This window comes from Nelusetta ayraudi, unplaced genomic scaffold (genome assembly GCF_046127955.1).
Source record: "Nelusetta ayraudi isolate G7.1 ecotype Tasmania unplaced genomic scaffold, CSIRO-AGI_Nayr_v1 ptg000021l, whole genome shotgun sequence".
Lineage (NCBI taxonomy): Eukaryota > Metazoa > Chordata > Actinopteri > Tetraodontiformes > Monacanthidae > Nelusetta > Nelusetta ayraudi.
In genome coordinates this window covers 5,632,655-5,659,047 of record NW_027466071.1, presented here as the reverse complement: position 1 = coordinate 5,659,047, position 26,393 = coordinate 5,632,655, and the positions used below count along the sequence as shown (strand labels likewise).

The 26,393-nt window shown below is 44.5% G+C and overlaps 2 protein-coding genes across 7 annotated transcripts in view; one reads left to right on the top strand and one right to left on the bottom strand.

Annotated features, from left to right (window-relative positions):
* Positions 1 to 26,393, bottom strand: part of LOC142889189 (tripartite motif-containing protein 16-like) — a 274,833-nt gene that overhangs the window by 180,450 nt on the left and 67,990 nt on the right. The gene's annotated exons all lie outside the window — the stretch shown is intronic.
* LOC142889193 (ribonuclease inhibitor-like) lies at positions 15,719 to 26,264 on the top strand. Of its 6 annotated transcripts, XR_012926810.1 has the most exons (6): positions 22,577 to 23,307; positions 23,894 to 24,067; positions 24,453 to 24,535; positions 24,656 to 24,832; positions 25,218 to 25,300; positions 25,412 to 25,505. XR_012926810.1 is itself a non-coding variant. In XM_076027857.1 (3 exons), the coding sequence occupies exons 1-3, from the start codon at positions 16,033 to 16,035 to the stop codon at positions 25,985 to 25,987; spliced, it is 639 nt and encodes a 212-aa protein (XP_075883972.1). In that variant the 5' UTR covers positions 15,719 to 16,032; the 3' UTR covers positions 25,988 to 26,264. The 6 variants fall into 6 exon arrangements, 1 of the variants encoding a protein (XP_075883972.1); XR_012926809.1 differs by lacking the exons at positions 22,577 to 23,307; positions 23,894 to 24,067; positions 24,453 to 24,535 and adding an exon at positions 15,719 to 16,481; XR_012926811.1 differs by lacking the exons at positions 22,577 to 23,307; positions 23,894 to 24,067 and having other exon boundaries at positions 24,084 to 24,535.

The window sequence follows — 26,393 nt, the reverse complement described above, 5'->3', positions numbered from 1 at the left end:
CTCTCCCAACCTATCAGACTTAATACAACTCAATTTCATCCCGCTATTAAAGAAAATAGAAAATGATCTAATTCGATGGAGAAACTTACCCATATCTCTTTTAGAGAAAGTTGCAACAGTAAAAATGATGGTTTTACCTAAACTAAACTACCTTTTCTCAATGATTCCCTATCAACCTCCTGCTCAGTGGTTTAAAACCCTGAACTCAAACGTCACAATATTTCTATGGAAAAACAAACCACCCCGTATCAGTCTGAAGACGCTTCAAAAAGCGAAAGATGCTGGGGGACTAGAATTGCCAAACTTTTATTACTACTATATTGCCAACAGAATAAAGTATATTCATAAGTGGTTCAACCCTAGCCCACATGATGTATCCTGGCATGTCATAGAACAAGCCTATTGTGGTGATATTCAGTTAGCAGACTTGCCATTTATCAGCACACCAAAACACCACAGCTGCATGAAAAGCGTTAATATAAGTCACTCTCTGACGGCTTGGATGGAATTTCTGAAAATCACAGGTTCTTCCCTTCTCCCGTGCGGTCGTATGCCCATCTGGAACAATCCTGATTTACTACAAAATAAAAAAGCACTTAACTTCACACATTGGGCAGATAAAGGTATAACTCACGTAAAACACATAAGAGAGAATAATAATTTTAGACCATTTCAAGAGCTTGTGACACAGTTTGGAATTAACAGTAGTTGTTACTTAGAATACATGCAAATTAAGTCCATAATTAAGAATAAACTCAAACTTGAACACACACACATGGAGGTCTCTCCGGCTGTACAGTCGGTCCTTAATTTCTCACCTCCTAAACTACTTTCCAAGATATATAAAATCCTTACAAACACAGATCGCACTATTTCTATCCCCATTGTTAAGTGGGAAAGAGACCTGTCTCTCCAGCCCCACTCTAATTTCTGGAGAACAATCTGCCTGAACACCTTTTCACTGATAAAACAACCTAATCTACAATTAATACATTTTAAAGTACTCCACAGGATCCACTACACTGGACAGCGGATGTTTCAGATAGGCATGACCGCCACTCAAACCTGCTCACACTGCACAGTTAATGTTCCAGATAATTACTTACACGCTGTATGGCATTGCCCACCAGTAAATAAATTCTGGCACATAGTATGCAATGATCTATCAGCACAGGTCGGTTACACCATCACAGCCACTCCTTCTTTTTGTCTCTTAGGAGACCTCAGTGATATCACCTCAGATAAGGCAGAATCTCGCATGCTGATCACCTCCTTATCTATCGCTAAGAAAACAATCCTCATAAACTGGAAAACAAAGCAACACCTGCACATTGCACAATATAGGAACTTACTGTTAGACCACACCTCCTTGGTAGGAATGTCTGCTTCATCCTATAACTAAGCAATAAACTAGCTGAGGCTGCGGGTTGATGTGGGCGGCCGTGGTCGTGCTGCCGCGGGCTGGGTGCGGTCTGGGGGGGGGGGGTGCTGGGCGTGGGGTGCTCGGCTGCCTTGCGGGTTGGTGGGGGGTCGGGGGTTGGGTGCCCCGGCGGGGGATGTCTTCCACGCGGGGGGCTGGGCCTGGTGGTTGGGGGGGGGTGCCACGGGGTGGGGGGCGGCGGCTGGGGTGGGTGGGCGGCGGTCCCTGGCTCTGGGCCGGGGGCCCTCCTGTTGGTGGGGGGGCTGGTCCGTCCCTGTGTCTGGGAACTGGCGCTGGATCGTACACGGTGGGGTCACATGCCTGGGGTGGGGCTGCGCGGCCGGCGGCTACCGCTCCTGTGTGCCCGGGTGGCGCCTTCTGCCCCACCTTCGCCCTCCGTCTCCCTGGTCGCTGCCGCTGCCCCGGGGCCCTCGGGCGGTGGGGGGTGGCCCCCCTTTGGCTCCTGGATCCCTGTGGTGTCCCCGGCCCCGATGTCGCTGAGGGGGCGCCCTAACCGGGAGTCCCCCCTGGTCACATAATGGGTGTATTTATTTATTTTATTTTATTTTATTTTATTTTATTTTATTTTATTTTATTTTATTTTATTTTTATTTTTATTTTTATTTTTATTTATTTATTTATTTATTTATATATTTATTTTTCCTTCTGTTTTGGGGATTTGTGTCTTGGGTGGTCGCTGCCCGGCCTTCTGGCCGGGCACCGCGGGGGACTCGATATGGGCGGCGACCGGGTCCCTGGTGGGCCTCCCCCCGGTGCGGTCTCCTCGCCCTTGCATGGGGCACCGACTGCACCCTCGTTGGCGAGGACCCACTGACATTATCACTAGGGCTTTGGATGAGGGTCTCCATCGGCCGGCCACCGCTCCATCCGAGACCCTCTCCAATTTTAATAACATTATAGACACTTAGGGCCTGGGGGGGGGGTTCGTGCACTGCGGCCGCCGCCCTGCTCAGCAGCAGTGTGGTTGCCCCAGGGCCTTACCACCCCTCCATTTTAAACGCACTATAGTCCAACACACCAGCAAGTGCACATATACACACACTGATACTCCTACACACAGTGGGGTCGGCCTGCTAGTGGGGGCTGGACCCGACATCTTTCCCACCCTGGATGGGCCCTGTGCAGTCCGGTGCCCCCGAGGTGCGAGACCGGCTGGGCTTATGGGGACCTTGCCACTTGTGGCGGGGTCCCCCTTCCCCCAATCCCGGGACCGGGCCGCTGCCCGGGTGGTCCCCTTGCGCCGCTCGGGGGCGGGTGGGCGGCGACGACCTGAGACACGGGGGTCTGACAATGGTGGGCGGGGGCCCACGGATTGAGTATTTAATTTTATCTTTTTTTAATTATTTATCTTCTTCTTTTACAGGACACAGGGGGAACCAGGGGGGACTCTCGCTCGGGGGCCCGCTTTGCCGGCGTTGGGGGCGGGGGTACGGCTGTGGCCCCGGGGGCCGGGGGGGGGCTGTCCCCTGGTGCCGGGGGGTCCCGGGGCGGTGGGGGTGGGTGGGGGGTGTCGGGGGTGGAGGGGGCCGGTTGATGCGCCATACTGGGTCCGTAGGGGGGGGGGCTCTGGGTGCCCGGGCCTGCCCTGGGTACCGATCCTCCCGGTGGGTGAAGGGGCTGGGTCCTGTCATGGGGATGAGTCTGGTCTCGCTTGCCCTGGGGGGCCCCCGTCCGGGGGCCGGGCTCTGCTGCCTGTCCGCCCTGGGTGGTGTCCCTTCTCCTTGGGGTATCTGCCTCCCTGTCATCCTGCCCTGGCTCCTCGTGGGGCGGGTGCCCTCCGGCCCGGGGGCCTGCTGCTCCGGGCCTCTTCCTGGCCGGCTTTGCGGCGGGTATGCCGTGTCCGGGCCCCCCCCCCCGGCTCGTCGCTGGCGTGGGGTGGTTGCGGCCTCGGAGACCGCACTAATTGGCAGCCTACTTCCAGTGACGTACTTAAACACACCCACCCCCACATTCAGGTACACACACCACCACATCCATACACACACCACCACATCCATACACACACACACACACACACACACACACACACACACACACGTATACACAGATGCAAACATGCACATACACACAAGTATACACACATGCAAATATACACACACACCCGCACACACGCACACACACACACAAATATACACAAGCGCGGTTACACTGTTGTACACTATTGCATAGCTTATTGTCTTATTGATCCATGAGTAGATTATTATCATCGTTATTATTACTATCAACATTATTATTATTATTATTATTATTATTATTATTATTATTACTATTACTATTATTATTATTACTATTAACGTTGCTATTATTATCATCGCTATTATTATTAACATCACTGTATGAACTCGCATGTATGTTTGTATGGGTATATATGCACTATCTGACAATTAGCTATGCATATTTACGATCTGTTTTGTTCTCTTTTAACACAATTGTATATTGTTGCCAGTTGCCTCCTCTACTCCTCTCTCTCTATCCCTCTCATCATCTCATCATCCCCCCCCCCCCCCCCCCCCCACACTCATTTCCCCTGTCTACTCACCCCCCTATCTATCCCCCTCAGTCCAGTCATGGCCAGAATGTCACCAAGAACATTATAATAAAACCACTGAAGAGGTAGCTCCTGAAACCACCCACGTGGCTCACACTCTCAAGATCTACCTCTGAGAATAAAATCTGTCAGCCATCATAGACATTCAGAGACACTTCTGCTTGTCATTATGGCCGGACCGGACAAGGGAAAAAAAAAAAAAAAAAAAAAAAAGAAAATGTGCACTTCAAGGACGCAGAACCTGAATTGAGACACAGCATAATTCTGTACCCACAACGGTACCGCAACGTAGCGTCAGTGCGTTAGGTGCACTGACTACTGTAATAACTGGAGTTTGTGTGTGCACGCAACATTTTTTCTCTCCCATTCAAATCCCTAAAATCAGGGACGTCTGGTCACCCTAGATCATCATCATCATCATCATCATCATCATCATCATCATCATCATCCGTCGTGCTGGACGGTGACAGGTCAAGTGTTTGCGACAGAAGCCGCGGGTTGATGGCACCAGACTCATCCACCGTCACAACCACAGTAAAGTCTCTGTGTCGGCGTGAATACGGTGGAGATCCGGACCTTGGCCCCAGCCCAATGTGAACGCAGTCAAGACGGATCCGGAAGGTGTTCAACTCGCGGTGGCATCAGGCTGAAACTAGTTCTGAACGTCCCGGTCCAGTTCAAACCGGCAGTTCTTTCAAGGGAATTCTGACCCGTGCTGCTCTGTGTGCCTGGCTGCGGCCACGCAGGTGTGTTGTTGTGTTTGCGGTGGAACACCGCTGGGTGGGTGGGACTTCCGGTGGCGCTTTCCGGCCTCGTGGTGCTGAATGAAGATTTGGAGCATAGAGCAGCAGGTGTGTGTGTGTGTGTGTGTGTGTGTGTGTGTGTGTGTGTGTGTGTGTGTGTGTGTGTGTCATAACAGGAGGGTTAAGTCTTATTAGATTTGGTCTAGCTTTTGGTTTCATGCTCTTTAGTCTTTTTTTCCCCCTCTGGAGTGATTTTCAGTTTGACCCCTTGTTCCTCCTCTGATCGCTTGGATTCCCTGGGATTTTTAGTGGTGGGCAAGTGAAGCCTCGTGACGCACTGAGGCTTTCCTAACAATTGTGCCGAAAAAGATACAAAACTTCAAGACTTGAGTGACGGTGACATCTGGTGGACAACTGAAGACATGGCAGCCTCTAAAGAGCACAACTGAAGCACTGGCACGGTTTCAATCCCATGACAGCAATAAAAGCTCAGAAAAGTCTTTGTGGTCATTCAATTGTTTTGTCCTTCATACCAAATAATGATTATATCGTCATTACAAAAAATATGCAGATGCTCTCCCCCATACTCTAAAACACAATCCAGATTAACCCAAAGAATAAATGCAAATTATCTTTAGGGTTAAACGTGGTTCAGGGTTTATTTAAAGCTTTGAGCTTTATTCTTTTTTTAAAAACTGTACTAAAAGTCCCTAACAGGATTACGGATTCTTCTTACTTTGCAAATGATCCACCGACGGGAGTTCACCTTTTTCCAAGCCACTGAATTTTTCACTCAAATTAGTATTCAAATTGTTGGCAGGCGTGACCCCAATACTAGGAGCTATTTGGGCACATTTGGCAGAAATGACACACCTCAGCATTTTGGCTATAGGAATTGCCTTTGAGCCGGACACACTCCTTTCCTCAGAAAGCTCAGCAGTTGCCTGAGACTGGCCTTCAAACTGTCAGGCACTGGGTGATTGCTGCATAGTCATCAGCAGTGAAAGGCACTATGTCAGTGCTAAGTGATGCCAGGGCTGCCCCTAAAGGTTCCCTCTGGTCATAAAGCCTATGGAGCATGGCATAAGTGTTGTTCCATCTGGTTTCGACCTCTTGAAAAAGCTTTTTGTGGGGGGGGGCATGCCCACATTGGCTTGAATAGAGCACAACTTTTCCTTTGCTTTTGAACTGGAGTGTTCCACTATTTTGCCGGCCCTACTGTGCATGTTTTCCAGCTCAGAAGTTGAGTCTTTTTTTTTCTTCTTTTTTTTAACAATTAAATTGAGCATGTGGGCAAAGCAATAAATATGTCTAACATTGAACAGATATTGTGAGCTCCATCAGTAACCATCCCACAGACCTTTTCAGTGATTACAAACTCTGCCATCAAAATTTGCAATTGCTTCTGAAATATTAGCTTCTGTGTGGGTCAAAGGAAAATACTGCACACCTAAAAGCACAGTAGCCAGATCTAGGCTGTCTGACACATAATAGCAAGTGACATCAAGGTACGCATCTATGTTGACTGATGTCCACATGTCTGTAGTCAAACTAACAGCTGAAGATTGCTTAATTACTGCCAAGGCCTTCTCTTTGGTTAAAGTGTACCTTGCTTCCACCATTGCCTTTACAGTTTTGCGGCTTGGAATGGAGTTTGTGTGTGTGTGTGTGTGTGTGTGTGTGTGTGTGTGTGTGTGTGTGTGTCACTGACCATCACCACCAGGCTGTGACCTCTGCCTTGACCTTGTGGTCCTCAGTGGGGGGACCTGCAGCAGAAAACAGCAGGTTTCTATTAGTTACATTCTATAAGCAGTTCACATGATGACATCAGCAGCAGCAGCCAATCAGAAGGTGGAGGCTGGAGGTCCTCACCTGTCCCTCTGGTGTCTGGGCTCTGCACCCTGGATGACCTGGAGCCAATGTTCCCTCTAATTTTTCAACACAAGCTCCTTGAGCACACTGAGGACCACTGTGAGCAACATCAGATGTGCACGCTGTGGCCACACACCAGTATCACACCTGTTCAAAACCTTGGATCATAGCAAGTTACATGGCTTATTAAAAGAATCAAATTCCAGCAGCAATTTTCATGAGTTTACTTTGAATAGAAGTGATTTGGCCCACTTCAAATGAAAAAGAGCAAAATCTTGTTGTTCATGAGATGTGTAGTGTGTTATATGTGAGAGTCCTGCTTTAACCATAGGAAGAGTCCTGCTTTGGCCTGGCTGAGGTCCAGTTGTGGCCTGGCTGAGGGTCATGTTCTGGAAGAAATATGTGTGCTGTAGCTTGTGATACAGTGTGAATTCCTGTAACTCTTTGTCTGTAAAATATCGAATTACTCACTTTTGTATTAGCATTTCTTCGACCCATCAGGGTTTCCTCTAGGATTGTTTGAAACTGTGGGGGAGGGCTTCAGCGTCGTCATCGGCGCCATATATTTTTTTTCCAACAATATCTTTATTTATTTTCAAACATAGTGATATACAATATAGAACAAGAACTTGAAACTCTTTCCCACAACCAAACCGAGCTCACGACCAAGACATGGCTACAAAAAGGACAAAGAGACTCAAAAAAGAAACAAACCAAAAAATACCCACAGTAAACAAAGAAGTTCAGTTCATTAAATAAAAAGAAAAACTATAAAAAATAAATAAATAAATAAATGAAATAAAAAGGAGAGAGAAAGGGGGAATAAGTATACACAAGCACCTTTACATTGATATCATTCACTATATATTACACAGAATGAAGTTTTAGGGCTCATTCCTGGCTTTAGCAAGATACTTTACGAAGGGGCCCCAGATGCTCTCCAACATTGCTATCTTACCCCTAATTGCATATGTCATCTTTTCTAAGGGCAGAGTTGCTGTTCATTCTGAAAACCATCTGCCCTTCCCCGGTCTATCCGCATCTTTCCAAGCCAGTGCAATCACTCTCTTGGCCAAGAGCAGACCTATGTCTAAAAATAATCCATGCTTCTTTCTTACGTTACAGTTTGGAGGATAAAAACCCAAAAGAAAAAGCTTGGCTTCTAAAAGTAATTGTATCCCTAATATCTCCTCCATGCATTCTTTCACTTCTCCCCAGAATTTCTGAATTTGAGAACACTGCCGCAAACAGTGAAAGATCGAGCCCTTTTCTTTATCACACTTTATGCACACATCTGGTACGGCGCTGTTAAATTTATTCAACTTGACCGGCGTCATGTAAGAGCGCATTCACCAGTTGTACAGCAGCCGTTTCAACCGGGTATTCACTGTGTGAGATTGTGCTTTGGTGCAGGCCTTCTCCCACTCCTCAGTGGACAGGTCAACCTGTAGGTCCTCTCTCCAGGACTCAAGCTTATCTAACGAGGATTCTGAAGACTCATCCACCAGCTGGATATATATATATTTTAGAAATCAGGCCCCTCCCCTGGCAGTCTTTCATCATCGTTCTTTCAAGTGTTGACAGGCTAGGAATACACAAGGCAAGTATCTGAAGAACTGGCTGCGAGATAGGTCGTGTTTAACGACAATTTCATGGAAAGACATCAGACGCTTATCAACAGGATTATAAAGATCTCCTACTTTTTGTAACCCTTGCTCAGCCCATATTTTAAATCCCCCCTCACCTCCTCCTGGGGGGAAGAGATCATTTCCCCGTATCGGACTAAATAATGAGAGTGAGGCTGCGTCTTTGAAATATTTCTCAACTAGTTGCCAGACGGTGATCATATTTTTAGTCCTAGGATTCTTAGTGTTATTTTGGAGTTTCTTAAAATCTGCTGAATGGATAAGGGAAGCTTCAGTGAATAACCTTCCATCTCCCTCCATAGTGGCATGTTCTCTTCTGAGAAGTGAAACATCAGTGTTCTCAGTTGCGCAGCCCAGTAATACCAGAATGGCTGTGGGCATTGAAGCCCTCCTCTGTCATAGGGCAGGTACAGCAACGAAAGGCGCTGCCTGGAGCGTTTATTCTTCCATAAAAACTTGATGAAAAGTGTCTTCAGCTGAGAAAATGGATTGCTTGGAGGTGGTGGAGGTCAATTTTTGAAATAAATATAATAGTTTAGGCAGTACATTCATTTTAAGAGTGCTTATTTTCCCCAATAACGACATTGGAAAATCAGCCCATCTATCTAAAGAATTTGACATTTCTTGAATTACTGGTTTATCGTTAGATTCTATGATGTTATCCAGCAGCGGAACAATTTGAATGCCTAAATAAGTGAAGCAGTCGACAACTTTAAATTGAGAAACTACATTAGTTGGATTTTCTCTGTCTTCCTGGTTTAATAACATCATGGATGTTTTAGACTGATTGATTTTATCAGCGCCATATTTAACAATATGTTCAATTATTATTTGAAAAAAAATGTAAATTACTGATCAAGCAGACCTAACAATTCAACTACCAATGAATGAGCAGTAATATGCATGTGATAACGTAGATTTAAAAATAATCCGGAGTGATAGCTCCTCTCTGAATAGACAAGCTAAGCCAGTGTGCTGCTGTTAGCCAGTGAAAATAGAGAGGAGTGGCACCTCTTCACTTTGTCTATGTCAGCGCGCAGCTGAGAGGGAAAGTTGCTTGTGTGTGTGTGTGTGTGTGTGGCAGCAGCAGCAATGACATCAGCTGCGAACGACGACTCAGATTGTGAACTATGAACTTTGATTCATTGTCTGTCTTCAGCGGCAAGTAAACAAAGTCCACACACACACACACACACACACACACACACACACACACACACACACACACACACCCTGACACTCCTCTTCCCGGAATGAGTCAGGAGGTTAGAAGTCCCGCCCCCTGTGCTCCCTGCAGCCAATCAAAGCCCTGACTAGTTGTTTCCTCCCCCTCAAGTCAAACTGGTTTCGTTTCTGAGGAAGTTGGAACCCAGTCAGTCAGTCAGTCAGCCAGTGAGTCAGTGGCTTTCAGAGGTGAAATGGCTCAGGCAGCAGTTCAGCTGGACCCACAAACCTTCTCTTGTTCCCTCTGTCTGGATCTTCTCAAGGATCCAGTGACCACTTCCTGTGGACACAACTACTGCAGGAAGTGTCTCCAACACCACTGGGATGCAGAGGAGGAGAGGAGAGCCTACAGCTGCCCTCAGTGTAGGAGGACCTTCACACCAAGGCCTGTCCTGGAGAAGAACACCATGTTAGCAGCTCTAGTGGAGACCCTGGAGAAGACTGGACTCCAAGATGCTCCTGCTGATCACTGCTATGCTGGAGCTGGAGATGTGGCCTGTGATGTCTGCACTGGGAGGAAAATGAAGGCCCTCAAGTCCTGTCTGGACTGTCGGGCCTCCTACTGTGACTCTCACCTCCAGCCTCATCGTGATGCTGCTCCCCTACAGAGACACAAGCTGGTGGAACCCAGCCAGCAGCTCCAGGAGAACATCTGCCCTCGTCATGATGAGGTGATGAAGATATTCTGCCGCACTGATCAGAGGATCATCTGTGGTTTATGCTGTGTGGATGAACATAAAGGTCACGACACAGTGTCAGCAGCAACGGAGAGGACTGAGAGGCAGAGAGAGCTGGAGGAGACCAGGCAGAAGATCCAGCAGAAGATCCAGCACACAGAGAAAGACCTGAAGGTGCTTCAGAAGGAGGTGGAGTCCATCAACGGCTCTGCTGATAAAGCAGTGAAGGACAGTGAGAAGATCCTCACCCAGATGATCCGTCTGCTGGAGAAAAGACGCTCTGAGGTGCAGCAGCAGGTCAGATCCACACAGGGGGCAGCAGTGAGTGAAGTCAAAGAGCTTGAGAAGAAGCTGGAGCAGGAGATGATGGAGCTGAAGAGGAGAGCTGCTGAGCTGGAGAAGATCTCACACACACTGGACCACAGCCAGTTTCTCCACAGGTTCTCCTCACTGCCAGCAATCAGTGCGTCTCCAGACTCCTCCAGCCTGGAGATCCGTCCTCTGAGATACTTTGAGGACGTGGCAGCAGCTGTGACCAAGCTGAGAGATGAAATACAGAAAATTCTGATGGAGACTCAGACAAACATCTCACAGACAGAGAGCAACGTTGATGTTCTACTGAAGGTACCAGAACCCAGGAGCAGAGAGGACTTCCTCAGATGTTCACCTCAAATCATTCTGGATCCAAACACAGTGAACAAACATCTGTTATTATCTGAGGAGAACAGAAAAGTGAAACGCATGAAGGAAGTTCAGTCTTATTGTGGTCATCCAGACAGATTCACTGACTGGCCTCAACTCCTGAGTAGAGAAGGTCTGACTGGACAATGTTACTGGGAGGTAGAGTGGAGAGGGTGGGTGGTTGGTGTTGCAGTGGCCTACAGGAACATCAGCAGAGCAGGAGAGTCAAAGGAAAGTGGATTTGGATCCAATGACAAATCCTGGAGTTTATATTGTTACCCAGGTGGATATGTGTTTCGTCACAACAACATCAGGACTGATGTCTCAGGTCCTCAATCCTCCAGAGTGGGAGTGTACCTGGACCACAGAGCAGGTCTTCTGTCCTTCTACAGCGTCTCTGGAACCATGGAGCTCCTCCACAGAGTCCAGACCTCCTTCACTCAGCCGCTACATGTTGGACTTTGTGTTGGTCCAGGTTCTTCAGCTGAGTTGATGAAAGTATGACTGAAGTCGTCAGAGAGACTCTGAGCTGAATTCTCACCTTTGATTCTTCTTCTGTCTTCACGTTTGGTGCCCAGTGTCTCCGGCTGTCAATCACAGGGTGGGGGCGGGGCCTGGACGCCATTTCCTGTTTGTGCTCCTGGTGACTGTTGTCCACCTGATGTTTGTCTCCACGGCTGCTGGATGTTTGTGCCACGTTGTTTCTCTTCCTCTGCAGCCCATTCATCCCACAGATTAATAATGTTTCATTAGTCCAAATGAAAACTTTATTCCTGTGGAAAAACAGCTGAGGTCTGTTTCCACTATGGACCTTTCCACCCTGACCTTTGACCTTTCAACAACTCATCCATCTGATCAACCTTCTGACTGTTGATCCGTTTGTCAGCAATCAGATGAATGCATGTAAATATTGTGACAGAATTTTGTCTTTTGATTCTGCTTGTTGGCTCAATGTGACAATAGTCAATCAATAAGTCATGAACTATGCCATCAGTCTGTATTGCACAACAATGTCAAGTCAATGATCAAGTGTTGAATTGAAGCAATAAAGCAACAAGACAATCCAGACAGCAGTGGGAGTGTTTCCTGGCAGTGAACTGGTGCCAGTCAATGAGCTGACGTGACTGATGTCAGGCTGCAGGACCAGCTGCTCACCACACACACACACACACGCACGCACAAACACACGCACACACACACCACTATTTTACAGAACAAGTAGAGAACGGATACTTTACTGACTCACATTGTATTTACTTTATTGCATCATAACACTCATGATCATGTGAATTCAAATATAGTGATTATATAATGCTATATTAATAAATAATATATAATATAATATAATATTCTATTCTATTCTATTCTATTATGTTATATGCATTTCTAGCCTCGGCCTTTAGCGACGTCATATTTAATCAACCCTAAATTAACACAAAATGAGCTTCAGCTCCTTTCCAAACTGCACCAATAAACTGAACATTGTCTCCAATTCAATGCACCACGGTTTATATATTTGAAATTGCAGATGGTTCGGCAACTAAATCTTTATATTCTTCTTCAAGTATTACGGCTTCACCGTGGTAGCAACTGGATCTCCAGGTTGAGTTCAGTCTTCGAGGTTCTCAGGGCTTCTTATCCAATCACAGGATGCTTAAGTGTGAAGTTCAGAGTAAAGCCAGCTAGCTGACCTTGCCATCGGAGACTCCAGATCTGATTGGCTATTGCTACTAACTGCTCAGTGGTCTAGACAGTTCCTCCAGAAAAACGCGACTATGCGATGGCGTAATTCAAGGCATAATCAGTCAAAGTACGCGTAATCATGCGGGGGGGGGGGGTCGCAGACACTTTCGCCGCATAAATCTCAGATTTCCGCGCAAAATATGCGAGGTTTGCGTAATTTTATAATCCCCCCATTTTTGGTTTACTTCACTCAAGCGCAACCATTTTCCTCCCGTTCCTTTGAGAACGTTATTTACAAAAAGCGAAGAAGACGAAGAAGAAGACGAAGACGAAGAAGAAAAACAGCAATCAATCAGAACCTCAAAGCCTTGGTCTTCCTTTACCACTGTCGCAACCCCATCTGAGTGCCTACACGCATGGATTTATGAGATGGTTTCCGACGAGTTCCCGATGTGAGTCGCGCATGCGATTATGAACCGAGACTTTTTCGATATTTCCCGATTTATGACATTAGATTAATATGCGTCGTGCATGCACCATTTCAACTGGGGAACATTTAACGTCCGTCGCAGATGGAATCTACTGCGATTTAAAGCATATTAGTAGGTAGAGCTGGAATGTGCCGTCTTTCTAAAAATAATATAATATAATATAATTTGATCTCTAAGGTCTGAAATAAAAAATGAGAACTTGATTTTTCTCAGCACTTTCTGTCATTTAGTATTCTTTATAATCATAGGAGTAGTGATGGCCGATCGAGGCTTTGTTGAAGCTTCGACACTTGATTCAAAAAATGGTTCATTACTCAAGGCTTCAATGACACAGTGCTCGAGGACGTCATCTAGTGGTCAATAAAATGAAGTGCAATGGAAAGGTGTTCATTGTTTCATAGGTTGTTTGGGATTTGATTGCATTCTTGTTGCATTCTTGTTGGACAACACTACATAGTTGTATGGTTCAATGCTGACACAATAAAATAAAAATGAAAAATGAAGACAATGTCTCTTATTTGGCACGACTGATTGTAGTAGACTATAGCTCTATACTTAGCCTGACAGTTTGTGCAATGAATTATATTATATCCTAAAACAAGACTAAATAGCCCATAGTTTAAAAATATGTTCAATACTAAGTGTTCAGTGGGTCAGATGTCAAATGTGATCTATTTAAAATGTAGAATAGATGAGCTAAATAACACATATATAATACGCATTGATGGGAATGCGTATTATATATCAGTCTTGCAAGTCCAAGATTGTCATAATGTACCACAAACCCAAATCACACTCCCTTTTTTTCATCTAAGCTGTTTGAGTAGGGTTATGTTGGGGTGAAAAATCCTTTAATAAAAGAAATGCATTAATCAAACACCTTAATGTAACATTAAGTCCTGCAGCACAGCATCCCAAACAGATTAATAACAGGGTGTCTGCAGGCAACACAGGCAAATGCCCATAAGTCAAGGTAGTGATCATTAAAGATAAGGCAGAGTCAGTGGTCATTCAAACAGGGCACTGTTCTCTAAATGCTGAGTGTGTGGTCAGTCAAGTAAAGGCCACTGCCCTTCCTCCAAAACATATTGGTAGGAAGGGGACTTTGACCTTTTCCTGTTCAGGTGGCGTTCCTTCCTTCTTTCTCTTTATCTATTACACTCTCAGGACGTCAACAGCATGTATTGGACCAAAATCATAAGGAGGGTCCAGAAGAAGCCAACCAGAGGGGTTAAGTCCCAACCACGACCTCTCCCTGCAAACAAACGAGAGCCAATCAGTCAGGAGTTCATCATCATATAAACTCTGTCTGGTGCCAGGATCTTGGTGCTCCCTTGGGAGGACACCTGGAGACTTTCCTTCGTGGTTCAACTGGGACTGCTCCTCTGGCCAAACAACGGGGAATCCATGTACATGCTTGCTTGTTTTTTCAGTATTAAACCTTCTAGAACTTAGGATTCTTGAATGACTCCTTGGATAAACCAACACGCCACAGTTAACGTCTACACACCGTGATTCCTCATTAACTCCCACCAATTTGCATGTTACGGAGCTTAACACTGTCAAACCAAACCCCTGTCGATCAATTCTCGATTGACTTCGAAAGCTCAACTCAGCTCTGAGTCGAGACAACCAAACCAGTGATAGGGTTTTGATACTTCATGAAGCAGTACACTGGTTTATGCTGTACGTCATCAACCATGTGATTCTTCCTAACCAAAACAGCACTTCTGACTGACTGTATCATGGAGGCATAGAAAAATAGGACTGCAATTTTCTGTTTGACTGCACTAGATGAGTGTATGGTTTCCAGTGGATATAATAATAATAATAATAATAATAATAATAATAATAATAATAATAATAATAATAATAATAAGAAGAAGAAGAAGAAGAAGAAGAAGAAGAAGAAGAAGAAGAAGAAGATTTGATTTTGATTTTTACAATCACATCTATTTACAAAATACAGGCTAAAAACTTATGTACCTTTCCTAACATAAATAAAGAAGAAGAAGAAGAAGGATGATGATGATGTGCTTTACAAATAGACGGTATTTTTTTTTTTTTACATGAAACTGGTGGAAATACAAGTTATATTATGGATTTTGACAAAGTATGTTTTGGAGTTCATTGAAAGAGTTGGTGTGTGTGTGTGTGTGTGTGTGTGTGTAACTGACTAACTTATCTATTTATATCTATCTATCCATCAAACTTACTATATATGGATCGACTATCTACTACTAACTCTCAAAAAACTAACGACAACCAACAGCAACAAAACCAACCTACTCTGCGAATAAAAAATTAAATGAGCGCCATTAAATAGGGATGTCCTATCCCTAAACACAATCCATTCACATGACAAACTGAACCAATCAGGTGATTCATTTGACGTCCGAAGCGCTCAACTGCTTGGAACGTCACTCAACTGCTTGGAACGTCACTAGTCACGTGACCAAACCGTGCCTCGGCACAGTGTTTCGATACGTTTGTTTCATGAGCTACAGCGCATGTGTCGGAGCCTCAGGTGTCAGCGGACCATCACTACCTGTAGCCCTAGCTAACCTAGGTAGACGCATGTATTTTCAACACATGTCCTTCCAGTCCTACTATACGGAGCCCAAACATGGACACTGTCAGCCACCTCCAGGTGCAGACTCCATGTATTTCACCCTAACTGCCTCCGCTACACTCTAACTCTCTAACCCTTTTTTGGGAGTTCCATTTTGGAATGGGATCAGTGACCATTTGAAAATGTGTGCTTCTTTGTTGAGTTGAAAAAATCTTGAAGGGCAAAATACTTGATGATGATGAGGATAAATGATTGAATTGTGAGTCAATGATGAAGAATAATGTCAAGCATATTTTGTTGAGTTTCGTTCCTCTTTTTTTCCTTTTTGATTTTGTCTGACTAATTATTCCAGCTAATCTTATGGACTGTATAGGAGAGGCAAGAATCAGCTTGGGCTTCAGCCTGCTGCTTTTTCCTTCACACAGTTATGTTTTTGTTGTTGTGAGTCTTTATAATGTGCACATTTGTTTTGGAAGCTTCTTTTTCATTGTTATCAGTTGATTGTACAAGATTGATTGAATTTACACTGTCAACCAAAATCAACTATTCAATCATTGATGGTGATGATGGTGGTGGGGATGATGAAGATGGTGATGATGGTGATGATGATGATGGTAGTGGTGGTGATGGTGGTGATGATGATGATGATGATGATGATGATGATGATGATGGCAGTGGTGGTGATGATGATGATGATGATGATGGAAGCAGCAACTTCTCACTCTGCTCTCCTTCATTCAGTGAACTCTCAGAGCTGCAGTGTGCAGTGGTGTCTTCAGCTCTGCAGTCCAGCCCCTCCCACCTCACACTGCTGGACCTGAGTCTCAACATCCTGAAGGATCCTGGAGTGAAGCTGCTCTGTGCTGGACTGCAGAGTCCAAACTGCAGACTGGAAGTTCTCAGGTCAGTTCCTGCTTTCTACTGGTGGACAGTGTGTGTCAGCAGATGACAACTGGTGTGTAACGCTGCTCAGTGTGAAGACTTTGAAGCAGATATTAAAGACTCATCTAGACAAAGTGGATGTTGTTGATATTTTCATGTCAACAATCTGCAGCCAGAAAAGACTTTGGATGGTGGAAGAAAGTGTGGAAAATGTCTCCAGTCACTTTGGAGCTCAATGGAAGTTGTTGATTGGTGATGAAGGTCACATGACTGAGCAGAAGATCCTGTGAAGAAATATTAGAGGCAGATTAATAGTGCAGCAGTATTTCTTCATCTTGTCCTTTGAATGTGTTTGACTTGTAACGAGACTCTGATGACTGAAAACAGCCACAAGCACACAAAGGACACACTGATTATTTTCCATCTTCACTGCTGATTGGCTGCACACTGGCTGACACACTGCTGTTGTTATTGTGTTGACAACACACTGGCACAATGACTCCTTTGAGGGAATGACTCAGTGATCCCAACACACAGCTGCACATCTGGATCATCAACAGGGAGAAATGACTCTTAATATGACATTTACACCACGGAAGAAATCAAATATTGATTCTGTATTCAGGTTGAGTGGCTGCATGTTGTCAGAGATCAGCTGTGATTGGCTGCTCTCAGCTCTGAAGTCCAACCCCTCCCACCTCAGACACCTGGACCTGAGTCACAACCAGCTGCAGGTTTCATCAGTGAAGTAGCTGAGTGGTTTTCTGCAGAGTCCAGAATGTAAACTGGAGACTCTGAGGTCAGTTCACCCTCTTCACTCTACAACTTCTATCACTCTTGTTATTGTTGTCATGATTTTCACTTGACTGCTGTTGGAAATTCAATTTGCAGTCACTGGTTTGTGTTTGAAATGAGTGAAACTGGGTTTAATTGTACAGTGTGTAAAATCCTGCCATCTAGAGGTCAGATTTCAGATTGCAGTGCTTGCTTGCTGGCCCTCCCTCTCCCCTTCTTGCCAGTGAACTACGGTGGCCTTCCAGCGTCATAAAGGATGTGGTTGACAGCAAAGGTGTCTAGTTCTCTGTATAATGCTAAAGTTCCATCAATACAAATATTACTACCATCTATTAGCATCACAATCAGTCATAGTCACAGCAGACAGTCCAGTGTTAGCATGATTTTCAGCTAGCGCTAGCTTTAGCCACCTGTATGAGCACTTAGATACTGTAGATAGATCCAGCTGGACTCAGCAGAAGGTCAAGGGTCAATGCAGGTTCTATCATCTCAGTCAGTTCAGTAATGATGAGCAAGATGCAGAAAAGATTCCACTGCATGTCAGTCACTTAATAACCATTTGTTCTCAGCATTTGCTTTATGAGAGGATTCCAGCCTCCAACCATCAATATGAAACTGTCTCTCAAACTGATTTTCCCAACCCGCCGCCTACAAACATGGCGGTGCAAGATGACCACGACCTTTGACCTTCTGTATGTTTCTATAAAGAACCGTTTTAACGGCAGGAAAACCAGAGGACTTTTATTTTCTACTAAATAAAGACTTCAAACTATATTGATGGTTGTATATGAAGCTTTCAGCAATAAATCTGCACTGATTTTACACACTGAACCTTTGGGGCAAAATGAATCAATGAATTCCAGCATTGTTATCAGCTGATCAGTGGTCACATGACTAAACAGGTTGATATAAAATATTTTATTGTGGTGATTCATTATTTCAGTGTAACCCGGTGGAAAAAGCCACTATGTTTCGTTATTAATAAATAAATAAATAGATTAATAAATAGATCAATAGATCAATAGATAAATGAATAAATAGAAAAAATGAATAAATAAGTTGTTAAACCCTGTTAATTGAAATATAATTCCTTTCAGTGTGATGAAAATGATTGTTGTAAAACGGAAAGAGAATTACTGACGTTCAAAGTGTATGTAATATCTGTTACTGTACTGTGGTTTTTTTTTTACAAGTTTGGTTTCAGTGGTAGAGTGATTTTGTTTTTTTTTCAACTGTCATTTATTTCCTCCGAGCATGTACATTGGTTGTTTGTTTTGCACTGATTTGTCTTCCAATCGGGAGATCGGAAAGGGGTGGGATTTTCGGGAACAAGGTAGATGGACCAGAGACAGAGACGAGAAGAACGTGTAAAAATGAGAGAAAGTCTTTCTTCACATGAAGATAAATAACGAGTTTATCAAGCTATTGTGAAAGAGGAAAAAACGTACCGCAGGTAAAAGAGAATAAGCAATGTTATCCATGTTGCTGTAGATAGATGCTAAACGTGATTAGCTATTAGCTCGTGCTAACATGCTAGCGCCGAGGGACAAGCGTATACCTCGTAATGTGTGTGTGTGTGTGTGTGTGTGCGCGCGCGCGCGCGCACGTATCGTGGTGTATGAATTCGGCAAGATTTCATGTAACCGAAGTGAATGTTTATCCAGCTAAGTGTATATTTTTGTTTGCCAGAGGACACAGTGGATGTGTTCCTTGGACCTTTTTTTTTTTGGTTGATGTCAGCGATCACTGGAGTGACAAGCAGCAGGTGTCGACGGCGTGTCGGGCCGCGTGTGTGACTCTCTTCAGCCTTCTCGACTGCAATCTTCACCAGTACCAGAGCCTCGGGTCATCACTAAACCCTTTTCTCATCTTCTTCCATCCTTTCATTCATCTTTCTCACCTTCATGAACAACACACAGTGAGTACAGCTGGACAAACAGTGCACTTATTTTTTTTTTGCTGTTAAAGCAAACCGGTCACCCAGTTTCTGACCTCACCGCTCCCAAGCTTCGACTCAGGCCTGCAACGGGGTATTTTCTTTGTGTTGTGTATGGGGTTTATTGTATTTCTTTTATTTCTTGATTGGAGTGAGTGTTGAATATTTGAATATGTATGCATTGAGTGTGTGATTACAGAAGAAAATACACCTCAGTTGTTTATGGAAAGTCTGAAATCTGTTTCCCTTTTTTTTTTAATTCTTAGTAGAGGTCATCATAGTTTATTTTACTTTCTACTAAGTGGAGGCACCAAACTAATTTAGTTTCTTATTACTTTATTATTATTTACCTTAAAAAATGGCACCACTTTATAAAAATCAAACCCAGAGCCCGCCCAGCGTGATGTGTTAGGTGGTAAGTGTTTGTCACGTGGGAAGGGTGCTACATCAGTATTATTGTTGTGCTTCTGATTGGTTTAATGGACATTACAGTGTTATAGACATTAATATTTTTAATTTGAGATAGTGATGAAAACTCCACTCACACCATCATTTATTCTTTATTCAGGTTGAAGGACTGCAGTTTGTCAGAGCTCAGCTGTGATTGGCTGCTCTCAGCTCTGAAGTCCAACCCCTCCCACCTCAGACACCTGGACCTGAGTTACAACCAGCTGCAGGATTCAGGAGTGAAGGTGCTGATGGATCTTGTTCACAGCAGAGACTATCAACTGGAGAGTGTGAGGTCAGTACTGGTTTGGAACCAGTGGATGATGGTTCCAGCACCAAAGCCAGTTGATCCCACAGCAGAGGTCCAGTGTTCCCAGTCACAGTGTGAGAGGAGGATGGTGACGTCCAGCTGCTCCTCATTCATCCAACATCTGCTGCCAAACTGCAGTGCAGCCCAGTGCAGCCTGGTGGCTGGCGGACTGCTTCTCCCTACAAGCTGCTGTGGTTACTGGGAGAGACATCCCAGAAGTATGGAGTAAGATAACTGTCAAAAAGATGTGTCCATGATTCTAACCATTCGTCCATGATTCTAACCATTTGTATTCGTAATGTTAAACATTTGTATGTCAATAAAAAACTTGTACTCAAAATTCTGCTGTCATATGCATGAGTTTGATACATTTTGAGGGATAGGATTGTTTTTACGTGAGTATGAACCTAAAAGTTGTGAGTGCAAAGTCTTAGAAATACAACTCTAATTTCTACGACTACGAAGTCTTCCCTGTGAGGACAAATTCAAGTTTATGGGTACGAGTAGAAAAGTGCTAAAAATGACGTCACATAGGTCACAGGCAGGTCAGAGGGGAAGGTAATCGAACACCGATTGCTCCAAAAGTGCATGCGGCAAAGACGGCTGACGGCGGTGCGCCTACGGACGCAGGTGAAACATCACAGGTAAAGTAAACAACACATCCAATTTTTTTGTTCATGAAATTGTAATGTTTTAAATAATATACAGTTTATGGACTATATACGGTACTGCTTAGCTTGCACGCTAACGAGCCGGGCTGGTGACGCTCAGTTAGTGCTTGCATTAGCCTCCTAGCATTAGAAGTCGGTTTAGCGGCAAAATAAAACAATAAAAACAAAACAAACATAATTTGAGATTATGAATCAGCCCATTGTGCAGCCTAAATTGCTGTAAGTCCAGTTTTAGTTCTTTGCAAATTCTGTTCTCGGACTCGTGCATTCGTTTACAACGAATCTAGCGGGGAGTCGGTCAGTGGGTCGATGGATTATCGTACACACATTATGACGTGTGTATTTTGGTTGTCTTATCTGTCATAAATGTTGATTAGGGGTTATGGGGCGCGTTTCTGTGGCGGTGCCGCAGAGACGAGAGCTGGGACGCCGGGTTATTTTCTCCATGTAAAGAGTTACAAGTAGTTTATTACTTAACCAGCACTATTACTCTGAAGCTGTTTCATCAAGGTTAAGAAAAAAAAGAACCATAAGGCAAATATCTTGAATAGCCTCTTGGATCAGAGCGGCGTCACTAGCAGTGGTCTGTTATTCAGAAATAACAGGCAACACTCAATAGAGCCTTATAATAATGCTTATTATTTGAAAGCAGTCATATGCCCGAGATCAGGTGCACAAGTGTGGTTTGCATCGGTCTAGACTGGCTTATTGTTTGGTGTGGACGTCGACTCAAGCTCAGAGGAAGAGGAAGTTATTTTGCAGGCATTCTGTGAAATCGTAATAAGTCTTTCAGTTTTGTCTTTTTTCTTACTCAGGTCCAATTAAGAGACATCATCAACACAGCACAAAATCTGGTGTTAATGTGGAGTAACAGTGTACCTGCAAATGTCAGGCAAGGTGGACAGGGAACTTCAGCAGAAGCTGCTGTTGGACAGGGAGTGCATTCAGCTCCACCAGTGAGGCAGCCTCAGCAGGCAGCGCAACAACTAACAAGACCGCAGAACACTGGACTGTCAGTGAAACAAGAAATGGTCCGGTAGGGTTATTTATTGCATTCCTAGTTCAGGCACATTTGGCAATAATGGGTCCCTGATTCTGGTTCAGTCAGAAGGCAGTGAACAGCTGTACATTTTTTAATTTTATGATTTATTTTCTGGAGCTTCTGACCATCACCATGTAAAATACTGCACAAAACAAATTAAACAAATGTACTTAAACTAACATAATCATTTGGTCTTCAGTTGTTTGTTTGTTTTTTGTTGATGGAATATAAAAGATGAGAATAATGGTATGCCATCTTTTTAGGTCTTTTCCAGGATTTTTTCAAAAGGAGGCAAGGGGCAAAAGGCGTTTTGCACCATTCAGGAAAAAAGAATCTGGAAAAAGCTTTTTCTGTCTCTCAAACTGATTTTCCCAACCAGCCGCCTACAAACATGGCGGTGCAAGATGACCACGACCTTTGACCTTCTGTATGTTTCTATAAAGAACCGTTTTAACGGCAGGAAAACCAGAGGACTTTTATTTTCTACTAAATAAAGACTTCAAACTATATTGATGGTTGTATATGAAGCTTTCAGCAATAAATCTGCACTGATTTTACACACTGAACCTTTGGGGCAAAATGAATCAATGAATTCCAGCATTGTTATCAGCTGATCAGTGGTCACATGACTAAACAGGTTGATATAAAATATTTTATTGTGGTGATTCATTATTTCAGTGTAACCCGGTGGAAAAAGCCACCATGTTTCGTTATTAATAAATAAATAAATAGATTAATAAATAGATCAATAGATAAATGAATAAATAGAAAAAATGAATAAATAAGTTGTTAAACCCTGTTAATTGAAATATAATTCCTTTCAGTGTGATGAAAATGATTGTTGTAAAACGGAAAGAGAATTATTGACGTTCAAAGTGTATGTAATATCTGTTACTGTACTGTGTTTTTTTTTTTTTTACAAGTTTGGTTTCAGTGGTAGAGTGATTTTGTTTTTTTTTTCAACTGTCATTTATTTCCTCCGAGCATGTACATTGGTTGTTTGTTTTGCACTGATTTGTCTTCCAATCGGGAGATCGGAAAGGGGTGGGATTTTCGGGAACAAGGTAGATGGACCAGAGACAGAGACGAGAAGAACGTGTAAAAATGAGAGAAAGTCTTTCTTCACGTGAAGATAAATAACGAGTTTATCAAGCTATTGTGAAAGAGGAAAAAACGTACCGCAGGTAAAAGAGAATAAGCAATGTTATCCATGTTGCTGTAGATAGATGCTAAACGTGATTAGCGATTAGCTCGTGCTAACATGCTAGCGCCGAGGGACAAGCGTATCCCTCGTAATGTGTGTGTGTGTGTGTGTGTGTGTGTGTGTGTGTGTGTGTGTGTGTGTGTGTGTGTGTGTGTGTGTGTGTGTGTGTGCGCGCGCGCGCGCGCGCCTTCGCGCATCGTGGTGTATGAATTCGGCAAGATTTCATGTAACCGAAGTGAATGTTTATCCAGCTAAGTGTATATTTTTGTTTGCCAGAGGACACAGTGAATGTGTTCCTTGGACCTTTTTTTTTTTTGGTTGATGTCAGCGATCACTGGAGTGACAAGCAGCAGGTGTCGACGGCGTGTCGGGCCGCGTGTGTGACTCTCTTCAGCCTTCTCGACCTTTCATTCATCTTTCTCACCTTCATGAACAACACACAGTGAGTATAGCTGGACAAACAGTGCACTTATTTTTTTTTTTGCTGTTAAAGCAAACCGGTCACCCAGTTTCTGACCTCACCGCTCCCAAGCTTCGACTCAGGCCTGCAACGGGGTATTTTCTTTGTGTTGTGTATGGGGTTTATTGTATTTCTTTTATTTCTTGATTGGAGTGAGTGTTGAATATTTGAATATGTATGCATTGAGTGTGTGATTACAGAAGAGAATACACCTCAGTTGTTTATGGAAAGTCTGAAATCTGTTTCCCTTTTTTTTTTATTCTTAGTAGAGTTCATCATAGTTTATTTTACTTTCTACTAAGTGGAGGCACCAAACTAATTTAGTTTCTTATTACTTTATTATTATTTACCTTAAAAAATGGCACCACTTTATAAAAATTGAACCCAGAGCCCGCCCAGCGTGATGTGTTAGGTGGTAAGTGTTTGTCACGTGGGAAGGGTGCTACATCAGTATTATTGTTGTGCTTCTGATTGGTTTAATGGACATTACAGTGTTATATACATTAATATTTTTAATTTGAGATAGTGATGAAAACTCCACTCACACCATCATTTATTCTTTATTCAGGTTGAAGGACTGCAGTTTGTCAGAGCTCAGCTGTGATTGGCTGGTCTCAGCTCTGAAGTCCAACCCCTCCCACCTCAGACACCTGGAGCTGGGTTACAACCACCTAAAGGAATCATCAGTGAAGCCACTGATGGATCTTGTTCACAGCAGAGACTATCAACTGGAGAGTGTGAGGTCAGTACTGGTTTGGAACCAGTGGATGATGGTTCCAGCACCAAAGCCAGTTGATCCCACAGCAGAGGTCCAGTGTTCCCAGTCACAGTGTGAGAGGAGGATGGTGACGTCCAGCTGCTCCTCATTCATCCAACATCTGCTGCCAAACTGCTTCTTCTCTCAGTTCACCACTCAATTATTGATCAGTTCATCTTCATCAGGCCTCAGTATCAGTCCAACACTCCATGGTCACATGACCTTCATATGTTCCACACTTGACATGTGACTGAGAGTCTGCTTCTTCTCACCAGTCACTCCATCATCTCCATCAACAGTCAACGTCTCTGTGATGATGCCTTCAAGGACCGTGAGTCCTGACTGCTGCTGTCTCTTCTTCTCTCTTCAGGTGGAAGGATTGAGGGAGGATGAGGAGGAGAGTGAAGAGGAGCGCTCCATCTAGTGGTGGCTGACAGAACTACAACCAGTGGAGTGAGTGACAAACTGAGGCTTCGCCCCTCCTCCACCTGCAAGCTACACACACACACACACACACACACACACACAAACTCTCCATCATTATAAACTCTCCATCATTTATTCTCTATTCAGGTTGATTGACTGCAGTTTGTCAGAGCTCAGCTGTGATTGGCTGCTCTCAGCTCTGAAGTCCAACCCCTCCCACCTCAGACACCTGGACCTGAGAGGGAACATGCAGCTGCAGGAATCATCAGTGAAGCCACTGATGGATCTTGTCCACAGCAGAGACTATCAACTGGAGAGTGTGAGGTCAGTACTGGTTTGGAACCAGTGGATGATGGTTCCAGCACCAAAGCCAGTTGATCCCACAGCAGAGGTCCAGTGTTCCCAGTCACAGTGTGAGAGGAGGATGGTGACGTCCAGCTGCTCCTCATTCATCCAACATCTGCTGCCAAACTGCTTCTTCTCTCAGTTCACCACTCAATTATTGATCAGTTCATCTTCATCAGGCCTCAGTATCAGTCCAACACTCCATGGTCACATGACCTTCATATGTTCCACACTTGACATGTGACTGAGAGTCTGCTTCTTCTCACCAGTCACTCCATCATCTCCATCAACAGTCAACGTCTCTGTGATGATGCCTTCAAGGACCGTGAGTCCTGACTGCTGCTGTCTCTTCTTCTCTCAACAGGTGGAAGGATTGAGGGAGGATGAGGAGGAGAGTGAAGAGGAGCGCTCCATCTAGTGGTGGCTGACAGAACTACAACCAGTGGAGTGAGTGACAAACTGAGGCTTCGCCCCTCCTCCACCTGCAAGCTACACACACACACACACACACACACACACACACACACACAAACTCTCCATCATTTATTCTCTATTCAGGTTGATTGACTGCAGTTTGTCAGAGCTCAGCTGTGATTGGCTGCTCTCAGCTCTGAAGTCCAACCCCTCCCACCTCAGACACCTGGACCTGAGAGGGAACATGCAGCTGCAGGAATCATCAGTGAAGCCACTGATGGATCTTGTCCACAGCAGAGACTATCAACTGGAGAGTTTGAAGTCAGTACTGGTTTGGAACCAGTGGATGATGGTTCCAGCACCAAAGCCAGTTGATCCCACAGCAGAGGTCCAGTGTTCCCAGTCACAGTGTGAGAGGAGGATGGTGACGTCCAGCTGCTCCTCATTCATCCAACATCTGCTGCCAAACTGCTTCTTCTCTCAGTTCACCACTCAATTATCGATCAGTTCATCTTCATCAGGCCTCAGTATCAGTCCAACACTCCATGGTCACATGACCTTCATATGTTCCACACTTGACATGTGACTGAGAGTCTGCTTCTTCTCACCAGTCACTCACATCATCTCCATCAACAGTCAACGTCTCTGTGATGATGCCTTCAAGGACCGTGAGTCCTGACTGCTGCTGTCTCTTCTTCTCTCTTCAGGTGGGAGTATTGAGGGAGGATGAGGAGGAGAGTGAAGAGGAGAGCTCCATCTAGTGGTGGCTGACAGAACTACAACCAGTGGAGTGAGTGACAAACTGAGGCTTCGCCCCTCCTCCACCTGCAAGCTGCACCCACACACACACACACACACACACACACACACACACAAACTCTCCATCATTTATTCTCTATTCATGTTGATTGACTGCAGTTTATCAGAGCTCAGCTGTGATTGGCTGCTCTCAGCTCTGAAGTCCAACCCCTCCCACCTCAGACACCTGGACCTGAGAGGGAACATGCAGCTGCAGGAATCATCAGTAAAGCCACTGATGGATCTTGTCCACAGCAGAGACTATCAACTGGAGAGTGTGAGGTCAGTAGTGGTTTGGAACCAGTGGATGATGGTTCCAGCACCAAAG

Excerpts from the sequence above, each read along its gene's own strand:
- LOC142889193 (XM_076027857.1), top strand. The coding sequence starts at position 16,033 with ATGTGCACATTTGTTTTGGAAGCTTCTTTTTCATTGTTATCAGTTGAT. Across the intron at positions 16,482-24,655 it reads TGCAGACTGGAAGTTCTCAG|GTTGATTGACTGCAGTTTGT; the intron begins GTCAGTTCCTGC and ends TTCTCTATTCAG.